At 40.9% G+C, this 12,344-nt stretch overlaps 1 protein-coding gene across 3 annotated transcripts in view; it reads left to right on the top strand.

The window, feature by feature from the left end:
• The window catches only part of rapgef4a (Rap guanine nucleotide exchange factor 4a), a 112,286-nt gene that overhangs the window by 85,558 nt on the left and 14,384 nt on the right, over window positions 1-12,344 (top strand). For all 3 annotated transcript variants that reach the window (XM_048599410.1, XM_048599411.1, XM_048599409.1), the window contains 2 exons: window positions 2,922-3,100; window positions 9,308-9,398. In XM_048599410.1, the coding sequence (XP_048455367.1) occupies window positions 2,922-3,100; window positions 9,308-9,398 (270 nt within the window). The remainder of the gene's footprint in view (window positions 1-2,921; window positions 3,101-9,307; window positions 9,399-12,344) is intronic.

Below are 12,344 nucleotides of genomic sequence, written 5' to 3'. Positions count from 1 at the left end.
GTTATCTTGAAAATACATCCCTCATCCCAACTCGCTATCTTCTATTTGTTAGCCAATCCTCTATTTGTGTTAATAATCTCTAACACCATGAGCTCTTATTAAGTAGCCAAACATGTGGTACCTTTTTTATTAAATGCCTTCTGTAAATACAAATATTGTACGTAGACTGCTTCCTCTTCATCTCTCCTTGTTACCTCTTCAAAGAATTCTAATAAGTTTGTCATGACTTTGTGAAGCCATGCTGATTCTGCTTTATTTTATTATGTATTTCTATATGCTCTGTTTTGATATCCTTTTATATTAGACTCTAACATTGACCTAATAACAGATGTTAATATAACCAGCCTCCAGTTGCCTTTTTTTGTCCTGTTCCATTTTTAGAATAAATGAGATACATGGCAGTTTTCCAATCCTTAGGAACTTTTCAGAATCTTAAGTATTCTTGAAAGATTACTTACAGTACATCTGTCTCTGTAGCTACTTCTTTTAACATTCTAAGACGCATCCTATTAAGTTTGAGGACTTATCAGGTTTTTAAATCCCATTAGTTTCATGGAGTACTTTTTCTCTCATGATAGTTCATAGAATCATAGAATCCCTACAATGCGGAAGCAGGCCGTTTGGCCCAGTGAGTCCACATTGACCCAAACCCAACCCCCTACCCTATAGTGGTAACCCTGTATTTCCCATGACTGATCCAGCTAGGTTGCACAGCCCTAGACACAATGGGCAATTTAGCATAGCCAGTCCACCAAACCTGCGCAACTTTGGTCTGTTATTGTATTTATTTCCTCTCCCACTTTTTGTCCTTTGATTAATCAGTATTTGTGGAATGTTGTTACTGTATTTAACCTTTTAAGATGATGCAAAGTATATATTCAATGCCATTGCCATTTCCTGTTCCCTATTTTTATTTCTCCAACCTAATTGTCTAAGGGGCCTAAGTTCACTTTGGACTCTGTTTTTAAAAAAAACTAAAAAGGAACACAAAAAGTCTTCCTGTCTGCCTTGATATACTTATAAAGTTTATTTTGTCCCTTTGCTGTGACTCTTCTACTTGAAGGATTTATAATGAAACACAGAGCTCCACGTAATGTGTTCCTCACTTACTGCAGTATGATGCTGCTTCAACAATTGAAGTTGAATAAGAGATATCTCTGATTTATTACTGATTTGAGCATGCAGCTCTTCATCTGCTTTTCTCAAAGCTAATGTGTAGGGCCTTTCTTTAAGAAAACTGGGCTAATAACGAAGAAGAAGAATATCAGAATTGGTGTACATGTCAGTTAGTACCTGGAAATGTTACATGACATCACGAGAAGTTCTGCCTGTCAGGATATAAAGGGCAGTTCCTGGGAGGAGTGAACCTGTTACCAGTTGCTGTTCTAATGCTAAGTTCCCTATAGCTAAACAGTAACGTGCAGTTACTTTAGTCTAACCTGAGGTCTCACAAGAGATTATCAAGCAACCCTGACATAATGTAAGTAGTTGTTGGGTAATATGTAATAAACCTATTCTGTATAACAAGATTGAACCTCTTCTGTTGATGACTTTCTTTGGGCATCCTTCCCATTTGTTATACGTTATGTAGACCGGTAACAATAAGAAATGTTGGTATCAGTGAATCCACCAAAGGCATATCAGTTGGTTCTGGTGGACATGACCACAACACATTTGATGTATGTACCTTTCAAACTGCATAAGGGGTTCAACTTTGACAGGAGTTTCTACCCAGGAGATATTTTCTGACCAAGGTCTCTGACTTGCTGATTAAATTAGCTTATTGAAAACCTATGATCAAAAAGAAATGTTTTTACTTCCTCTCTAATGATTATTTTCTAAATGAAGCAATCCTGTTGGATGGTGTTTAATTTGAGTTTTTTCTAGTTTGAGTATCTAGTGGTGTTTCTATATTCAACTAAACCTTACAATACAGTTTGATAAACTTGAAATGACTGACCATTTCTCATAGGTAAGGTGTGAAGAGTGTTCTTGAGACTCAAATTTTATTACAGCATTTTATCACAGCTGTATGTGAATCTCCAGTTTAGTCTGTCTGTCTGTGTGTCTGTGTGTGTCTCTACCACCCCTCCCATCACCATGCTTAGCTTGTATAGGGTAGATAGTGTAGTCATTTTAAAAATAGATTGGTAGTATTCATTCTTTTTTTTTAATCTTTCAATGTTTTGTTTTCTGCTCCACCAGTGTGTGCCTCCTCTACTGTGTATAGATGTCAATTACGATATTAATGAATTAGACTTCAGTTAGTTATCTATTATTTTGACTATGTTCAGCATTATGGTCAATTCCCACCACTGTCCTTGCCAAGTATCCACGTGCATTTCCAACAGGAGCTTCAGCAGGATAATGATCAGGAGCTTGAACTCGAGGCAGCCACAGCTGACCTTTCTCTTTCTCAAGCAATTTGGGATCCATTTCATTCAGTGTCAACCAATCCATACATTCTGGACATTGGTTTCAACACCTTTCTGGTTTCACCTGAGATATCCAGACCAACATTGTTCAAAATTTCCAAGAACTTGCTGAATAAATTCCCTAAACAATTGGGCGAACTACCTTCCAAAGTAATTCCTTGACATGCTTTCCCCTAACCTGGTTTGGTTCTCTGAATTAAGAAATCAGACAAATAACTCATGTGACTTATTGCCTCTCCAAATCTCATGCTGTCCCTGAGCCATTTGGACAGGATGAGAACATCACAAACTGATCCTTTGATTTATGCCTGTTCACTGTAAGGGAAATACTTTGGTGTGTGCCCTACGCTTCTTCATGATGGCATGTTATGCTGTTGTGGCATTGAATTTTCAAAACGTTCACTAAGGCACAACAAGTATCCTTCAGTGAAGCATCTACTTTTTGAATATTGCTAATTCATTTGCATAATTATCTTTCCCCACAAGCTGGAATTGATTTATCACACATTTGGAAGACATCATTTCAAGAAAACCACTGCCAACCTAGATCTATTTCTTCGAAGATTCAATGAAATTCAGTTCTGGGTTGTAACAGAAATCTGCCTATGTTCTCAGCTCAGTAAAAGAGTACAACTTCTGAAGAAGTTTATCAAGATTGCAGCTCAGTAAGTATGGATAAGATTTACGTACAATGCAATTATTGTTTAATCATCTACTGCTTTATTAATCTATCATAAAGGTCCAAAATATTTAGTTTTCAGTCATAGTCATCACCTTTATATACTATCTGAATATCATCAACAGATCAACAAAATAATTCCAGCAACAAAGTATTCTGAATAAAACTACTAGCCCAATTGAATTGGTGGGGAGAAAAGAACAGGAATAAAATTAACAAAATTAAATGTTCATGAAATGCCTGAAAAAAGCACTAAATTTTACTGTTTAATAGCTGTTTAAGAAAATGTACATAAACAGCACTATCACAAAGCTTAGTTATTCATTTAACAGAGACAGATTGTTTGAGTGCTTTATCAATTTAACTGGGAATTTGCATTGAAGACTAACTGTGGATAGCACTAATGCAGTGAGTTACAAACTGAGGGACATTTCTAACAGTACAGAATCTGATCTAAAAATTGGAAAGGGTGTCCAGTAAGTAGAAATCTGAGATAACTGATCTGTGCATTTTATTTTCGAGCACTTGTGCTTATTTTATGCCCTATGTTGTGTTTTTATTTTTTCATGGGACGTGGGCATCATTGGTTTGTCCAGCAATTCTTGCCTATACCTAATTGCCCTTGAGCCAAATCTATCATAATATTGTTGTGTACAAATTCATTTTAATCAGCTTTTTTTAAATCTTGGCCAACCACTGGTTGATTGGCTTTCTTATTTTTCAGATTTGGATGAAAGGTGGCTATTTATTAAGCTGTGCTTTTCTAGGATCTTGTAGCACAGAAGGGCGATTTGGTCTGTTGTACCGTGCTACCTTTCTGGCAGAGTTTGCCAATATAAGCCTACACCCCAGCATTTTCCCAATAACTTCTCAAAGAATCATAGAATATTACTGATGAGAACACATACCGGCCAGTACAAACTGACCTGACACGCAACTAGGCAACAAAATCCTCTACACGCTAAAAAGACTTAAACAAACAGGACAGATCAACAAAGCAGACTTCTCAAGAATGAAACCCAAAGGAACCAACACACCCCGATTCTATGGCCTCCCTAAAGTGCACAAGCAGGAAGTCCCCCTTAGACCCGTAGTCTCCCTACCAGGCACTCCATCACACAGATCAGCCAAGGAACTACAAAGGAGACTCTGGCACCTAGTCAACAAGTCATGCCACTCTATCCACTCAGCCCAAGAATTCCTCAACTCCATCAAAGACATAAGGATAGACGACGAAGAGACCATGATATCGTTTGATGTCACTGCCCTATTAACAGCAATAGACATACCACTAGCAAGGGAAATAATGACAACACTACTGGAACAAGAGCCAGACTCCAGTGAAACCATCTCTAAGGACAACATGTTCGAACTATTGGGCCTATGCCTCACCGCCCACTTCACTTTCAACAGCTAAACATGCGAGCAAATCAACGGGACACCCATGGGATCACCTATCTCCAGACTCTCAGCAGAAGCAGTGATGCAAAGACTAGAAAGGACGGCCCTCCTGCAAATCCAACCAAAACTATGGATATGCTACGTGGACGACACCTTTGTCATCATTAAACAGACCAAATTAGAGGAGATGCACAAACTTATAGACAACACCCTCGCTGGAATAAAATTCACCAGAGAGGAGGAAAAGAACAAACCGCTCCCATTCCTGGACATGGTAGAGCGCAAGACAAATGGGGAACTGCAAACAAAAGTACACCGAAAAGCCCCACACACAGACCAGGTACTAACTTCAACAGTAACCATCCCAGCGCGCGCGCACAAAGCTGCGTGCAAACACTATTTAAAAGGGCAACAACACACTACAGCAACACGGAACTACACCAAGAGGAAGAAGAATACCTCTTCCAGGTTTTCAAGGATAATGGATATCCAAAAAACTGGGTCAGAAGATGCCTACTCGAACAACATCAGAAAGATACTACATGCCCCGACACCCTCGTCACACTACCCTACATCAGGAACACGTTGGAACTCACCACAAGACTCCTACGACCGCTGGGCATCAGAGTGGCACACAAGCCCACATCAACCCTACGACAACTGCTCACCCGAACTAAAGACCCACTCCCCGCCACGGACAGGACCAATGTCATCTACAAGATCCCCTGCAGAGACTCTGAGAAACGCCACATTGGACAAACAGGAAGGAAACTAACGACAAGAGTACACGAACACCAACTGGCTACAAAAAGACACGACCAGTACTTGCTCATCTCAATCCACATGGACAAGGAGAACCACCATTTCAACTGGGACAACACCAAAATCCTGGGACAAGCTAGGCAGAGACAGGCACGAGAATTTCTAGAAGCCTGGCACTCCACAAAGCATACTATTAATAAACATATTGAACTGGACCCCATATACATTCCACTACATAGGAAAACCGGAAGTGAGGCAATCCATCTCAACGGACCCCAGAGTTTAAAAACCAGGCGGGAGAACACACCGATGCTTCATCGGAGGCTGCACTGAGGATGTTACCCAGCATGGTAATGAAACGTCTGCGAAACGAAACCAGCTCGGCGAGCCAACCAACCTCAACCTCAACACCCACAACCTGAGCTACAAATCTACTCCAAAACCTTGGAGAATATTACAGTACAGAAGAATGCCATTCAACATATGTTTGTACCAGCGCCCAAAAGAGCTGCCCAGCCTCATCTCCATAGTGCCCTCAATTCATCATTTTTCAAATATATATCCAGCTCTATTTTGAATCCTTCTACGGAATCTGCCTCCATCGCTCTCCCAGGCAGTGCATTCCAAATCCTAACAACTCTCCTCATTTCCTAACACTGTTGCTGACAAAATTGAAATTGTGACCCCTAGTTACTGAGATACTAATTAGTGAAAACAGAATATCCTTCTTTACCCTGTCACAATTGTCCATAATTTTGAATACCTCAATAAGGTCATCTCTTAATCATCATCTCTGTTCTAAGGAGAATATCCCAACTTTGCTAATCTTTCCTTGTTTGTAGAATCCCTCCTTCCTGTATCATTCTAGTAAATCTCCTTTTGAACTAATTTCTATCCTTACATAAGGTGTCCAGAACTGAACACAATACTCCAAATGTTGTCTCATCAATGATTTGTAGAGGTATAGCATTACTTCCTTGCTTTTACACTCTGCTTCTATTTGTAAACGCAAGGATCCTATAAGCCTTCTTAACTGTTTCAACTTGTCTGGCCACCTTCAAAGAATTATGGACATGGTTATACAGGTCCCTCTGCTCCTGTACTCTCCTCAGAGTTGTACCCTCAATAACGAGCTCAGTTCCCAACTGAGAGAGACTGGATATAAACTATGGTGTGTCTGAGTGCCAGCACTGTGCCTTTACTGCCCCCTAACTTATGAAAACCACCCCCCTTCCATGAATCACTTGCTTTGCTGTTGGCTCCTCCATAGTCCCAGATGCCCTTCCAACAGTAGGTTCCACCCTTCAGTGGTACAGCCGAGTCAAAGAGCTGCTGGACTTTGATTACTTGGCAGCTCCCGATATACAGGACTTCTGCCCCAGCTTCTTAACTCTTTTGGGATGGAGGCGACACCTCTACCTTATTGGGAGTGGAGATAGCATCAATGGGGTGCCTACAGATGGCTTTGTAAACATCTGATTGACGTTAGATTCGTCAGGTCTTCCTGAAAGAGTCAGCAGTAGTTGATGAGATAACACCATCCCCCAAGTCTCCAAGCCCTGTACATACTGAAACTTAAATTCTACCTCCTGTGTCCAAATCCAGGTGTTCTAAAAATAACAAGAAAAATTTATGTTCTTACTACAGATCTCTGAAGTATCCACTGCATACTTTTCTCCAAAAAGACATTAATTCTACTGCGCTCTCCCTTCCCTCCCTTAGCCAATATTTAATACCATGTGCTTCTGTTTTCTGAATATATTTACATGGCGCATTGTCAAGGCTTTCGGAAACTCCCTATAAATAACATCCAATGCACTACCTTCATCAACCCTTTATAACTTCATGAACTGGTTAATCAGATTCTTTATCTTCAACAAACGCATGCTGACCTTTACTACTTACTAACCCAATTAGCTTTCTAAAATGACAATTATTTTTTGTCTTTTCTAATAATCTCTAATAGTTTTTACGTTACTGATTATTAGATTGATTTAGCCTGTAATTACCAGGTTCTGGTGGTATTTATTTATTGGAACACAACCCAGTGTTCCAAAATGCATCAGAACCAATAAATTGTCTGTTGAAGTGCAGTCTCTAATGCATTTTAGGAATATGCAGCAACCAGCTTGTTCACAGTGAATTTCTGATCAGTAATGAGATATGTAACCCAATTAAACTGTTCTGGTGGTGTTGGTTATGGGAGTAGGCAACAATGCCAAGAGAATTATGCCACCCTTCATTGAATATTGTCATGGAATCTTTTATACCTAATTCACAGGGCATGCTGGATCTTGAGGTAACATCACGGTCAAAAAAGCACTTTCAACAGTGCACATTCCCTCAGTCTTGCACTTGAGTGTTCTTTGAGATTATATGCTTATGTCCTGGAGTGAAACATGAATCCATAATGTCCTGACACTGACGATATCCCCGAGCTGAGCTTGGATAGCGCTGACCCAAGGAAATTTAAGTCACTGGTTAGGTTGATTTAGATAATTCTGCAACTTTTCTAAATACACAACACAAAATCCTTGTAATTCCCACAATTAAGTTATAGCTGTTAGATTTTGTGCATGACCCCACTCGACCCAAATTGCCCAAAGCACCTACATAAAACCTTTGCCCTCTCAAATCCACTCTGGTAGCAAAAAATGGGAAGGCAAATTATTTGAATTGCTGTAAACTGGGGGAGAGAAATGTTCGATGAGACCTGGGTATCTTCGTGCTCCAGCTGCTGAAAGTAAGCACACAGGTGCAGCAGGCAGCAAAGAAGGCAAACTATATGTTGGCCTTCATAACATGAGGATTCAAGTACAGGAACAAGGATGTCTTGCTGCAGTTATACAGGGCATGGGTGAGGCCACATGGGGAATACTGTGTGTAGTTTTGGTCTCCTGATCTGATGATGCCCCTCTTGCTATAGAGGGAGTGCAGCGAAGGTTTATTCAATTGATTCTTGGGATGGCAGGACTGATGAAGAGACATTGAGTCCATTAGGATTGTATTCATTGGAGTTTAGAAGCATGAGGGCTATCTCCTAGAAACCTGACAAAGTTTAATAGGACTGGACAGGTTCGATGCAGAAAGGTGTTTCTAATGGTGGGGTGAGTCCAGAACCAGGGGCCACAGTTTAAGTATAAGGGGTGAACCTTTCTGGTCTGAGATGAGGAGAAATTCTTCACAGAGTGGTGGGCCAGTGGAATTTTCTACCACAGAGAATGATTGAGATCAAACGTTGTCTTCTCAACAAAGAAGTAGATATAACTCTTGAGGCTAAAATGATCAAGGGTCGGTGATTAGGATGTTGAACTCATTGACCAGCCATGATAATATTGAATGGCAGAGTCGTTTGAAGGGTCCAAATGGCCTACTTCTGCTCCATTCCTCAATGTTTCTATTTCTATGTTCAAGCAGCCTAGTTTTGAGAGAATGTGCCTATATTTCTGCTGCCCCTTCAAAATCTTGGGTACGGGTTTATGTTGATGTCATTCTGACCACCAGTATGTTGGTTACTCTTGCAGATATTATTAAGACAGACTAATCCGTCTCCCAGTTTTATTTTTTGACTGTCATAATTTTGGAAGTAATCTCTTCTTAAATACTTATTACTGGGCATTAGGGGGATGGGAAGCTCTTGTTGATCATGAGGGTAATTGTTATTAAATGTTATGAACCAAATTTAAATTTATGCGTGTTATCTATTTTAAACTGGGCAGTAGATCATTAAAAATAAGCATTCATGAACAAATAATACAATTGATAATTATGTTCTAAGCATGCTTATTGTGTTATCATTCTTTGAGATGGCCAATGCTGACTTTTTTTTATTGAAGTAATTTTCATAGCATTAGGTTGTAAAATGCTGCTCGTCAGTAAAATGCACTGGTTTGAGACAACTTGCTATTAATGGTGAATAACTCTATTTGACCTATTTGCTTTTCATCTAATTGTGTCAAATAAACACAAGATTGAGACATCTTGTTTCATATAATAATAATTCTAATGAATCTTCTTTATCCTTTTCCAGTTGCAAAGAATATAGAAATTTGAATTCCTTTTTTGCTCTTGTAATGGGACTGAGCAATGTAGCTGTTAGCCGTCTCTCTCAGACCTGGGAGGTAGGTCATTCTCATCAACCATGTCCATTAAGACCTCGTTTACAATAAGCAGGAACACTGTATTTTCAGTAATAATACAAGTTCTGAAATTACAAATATAGTCGTATGCATTTTGGAATGTTTTCTAATACTGCATCTGTTTGTGTGGTTTTCATATAAAGGAATGGTGCTGCCAGCCATGACTTCAGTCTTTGGTTTAATGTGGTTAGTAATGATAAAGTCCCAACTCCTATTAGACCATACAGCTGCTCTCTCATTAGGGAAGACTGGTGGTGGTTTAACCTGGAGGTCACCATGCCTCGAGCAAGAGGAGAGGTTGAGAAGGAATCCTTCATGGTAACCTCAGTTGGTGTTGGAATTTAACCCACACATTTGACATCACTCTGCATCGCAAATCAGCCATCCAGCCACCTGAGCTAACAGATCACATCCCCCTCCCCCAGTATGATTAGTAAACCTCAAGGAACTTACTGGAAACTCCTGCTCTTATTCCTGTATGATTTCCCATCTCTCCTGACCAGACAGGATGAGGAACTGATTCCTTGCCTCTCCTGTTGGCACCTGTTCCTGGATTCTCCCAGTGGGATTAGGACCATTCCCCTTTCCATCAGGACAACCAGATGATCACATCACATCACATCACTGCACTGCACTAGCCTCTGGAGAGGACTATTTTTTCAACATACCGCTGTCCACATGCACAGGTAAGTACAGTAGCAAAGTCCATGATTATTGACACCAGGTGCCAGTGTCCTGAGTTTCTGCAGGGAGGAGTCTCTCCAAATTGTACTCCCACCAAGGTGTCCCTATCTGAACTAGTGGGGTTGCAGGAAGCAGCCTTGTCAGTGCTTCTTCTCAGGCCTCAGTACGGTTGTCCTCCGGGGTTGTAGAGGTGGCTCCTGGAGAATCTGGGTGTTTCTCCACATGATGATGGACGTGACAAAGGTACCTGCGAGAGGAAAGAGAGAAAGTGTTGTGGTCAGTGGTTAGAAGTGATGCGCAATGAGTGAGACTGGCTGTGTAGTTACTGTGAGAGTTGCAATGGAATAAAGAGTGGTACTTATTCAGTTAGCAGGACCTGGCTGTCTCACGTCTCTGAAGGAGCAAGCAAAGGCCAAAATTCTGTCCTCTTAGGGGCTGGCGAACCAAATATCGCGCACCTTTCCACCTATCTATGCTCTTTCGGCCCTAAAGTGGGCTGTCATCACCTGGAGAAGGGAGCAAGAGCGAGAGTGAGCGAGAGAGCGAAAAATTAAATGAGGTGAAAAGGACTGCTAGTTTTGGTGCAATGGGAGAAAAGTGGTGAAGTGTACTGAACAAGTGAGTAGGTGGTGCAGATGCAGAGAGGAGGGTTAGTGGTGTGCGAGGATGGGCGGGGTGTGTGGTGGCGGGGAGGTGGTGGTAATGAGAGCGAGTGAGGGAAGATGTTGCTGGCAATAGTTAGAGTAGTAGAGCTTGAGCTCTGGTGTGAGGTGGGTGCAGTGGCAGGGATAGACATTGTGTGAGGTAGTAGAGAGAAGATTATACTACTTACTGTGAAGGAGTGCAGAAGATCATTGACCTTCTTCCTGCAGCACTGGCCATTCCTCCACACCATGAGATGGCACTGACCTGGATGGCCACCTCAGGCCAGGCTGTCAGGGTTTGCTGGTGTGGCCTCATCCTCCGGTCCTCCAAGAAGCCCCTCCTTTGCACCACCCCCTCCACTAGGATCTTCAATTCCCTATTGCTGAATCATGACATCATCTCCAACATTTTCAGATTCCATCCTGGAGCAAACAGGGCTGCTTCAAAATGCCAGTGCATGTGCAGATGCACATTGGCCTCTAAAAGATGGTGTGGGTGCAAGGGATACTGGTCTTTCACAGACATCAGTGAATGGTGAGTTATTTGGGGATCAATGTATGTCAAGGTGGGGCTAGAATCAGATGTGATGGATGCTATGGGGGCAGGGTTGGTAGCTAATAAGGCATCTTTGCAAAGAGTAAAATCTTGCACCATATCTTGCCTCATGGTGAGAATCCTTCCAAAAACCTGATGCAATTCGGACTTTTTGGTTAAGATTCAGCCATCTGTGTTACCTTTGGCTCATTTCCCAATCACCTTAAATCTGTGTGTTCTGATTCTTGATCCTTCTGCCATTGGAACAATTTCTCTCTATCTGCTTTCTCTAGTCAAACCTCATGATTTAAAGAACTCTGCTCTCCTTTTAACCTTTCCTTGTCGGACAGCAACAAGCTCTGCTTCTCTAACCTATTCACCTGAAATCATTCTTGTAAACCTTCTCTGCACTTTGTTCAAAGCCTGTTAGTTGTCATATAACTGCTGCATTCTGCATGGCAAAACCTCCACCAATCAGAGTCCACTTGCCAGCCCATGACGGAGCACTTAAGAAGAAAGACTGTAAAGTTGAACACTTTTTTTATTTCTTCTTTTTTCTGCCTTTATATTCATGATTTGGTTTATTTTTCTGTGCTTTAAGATGGGCCAGAGAGTGGTGACACTGTACAACACTTTTCACTGTATCTTGCAACAAAATACATGTGACAATATATGAATCAAATCAAATCAAGTCAAGTCAAATCAAGCCAGTCATCAGGCTCTTCCCCATGTAGTGCAAACATGTTGTTCTCCTTCACATTGGTATTCTTTATAAATTGTCCTGATGAGTGCAAGAGGAAAAGCTTCTATAAATGCCTTTGTTTCTCCAGTGGTACTCGAGTTCTGTATTACCAAACAGTGATTTTTGTTCCTTTTACAATCCTAAACTCCACATATAAAGCTCAAGACCCTATATATCTTTTAACCTCTTTCTTGATCTGCCCTGCCACCATCAATAATCTGTGAACAAATATCCCTAGATTCTCTGTCCCGCGCCTGCTTTAGAATTGTACACTTACTTTATATCACTTCTTGTTGTTCCTACCAAAAGAAATTGCTTAACAC

Source organism: Rhincodon typus, chromosome 7 (genome assembly GCF_021869965.1).
Source record: "Rhincodon typus isolate 14 chromosome 7, sRhiTyp1.1, whole genome shotgun sequence".
NCBI lineage: Eukaryota > Metazoa > Chordata > Chondrichthyes > Orectolobiformes > Rhincodontidae > Rhincodon > Rhincodon typus.
Note: the sequence above shows the minus strand (reverse complement) of the source record. Positions and strands in the feature narration are given on the sequence as shown.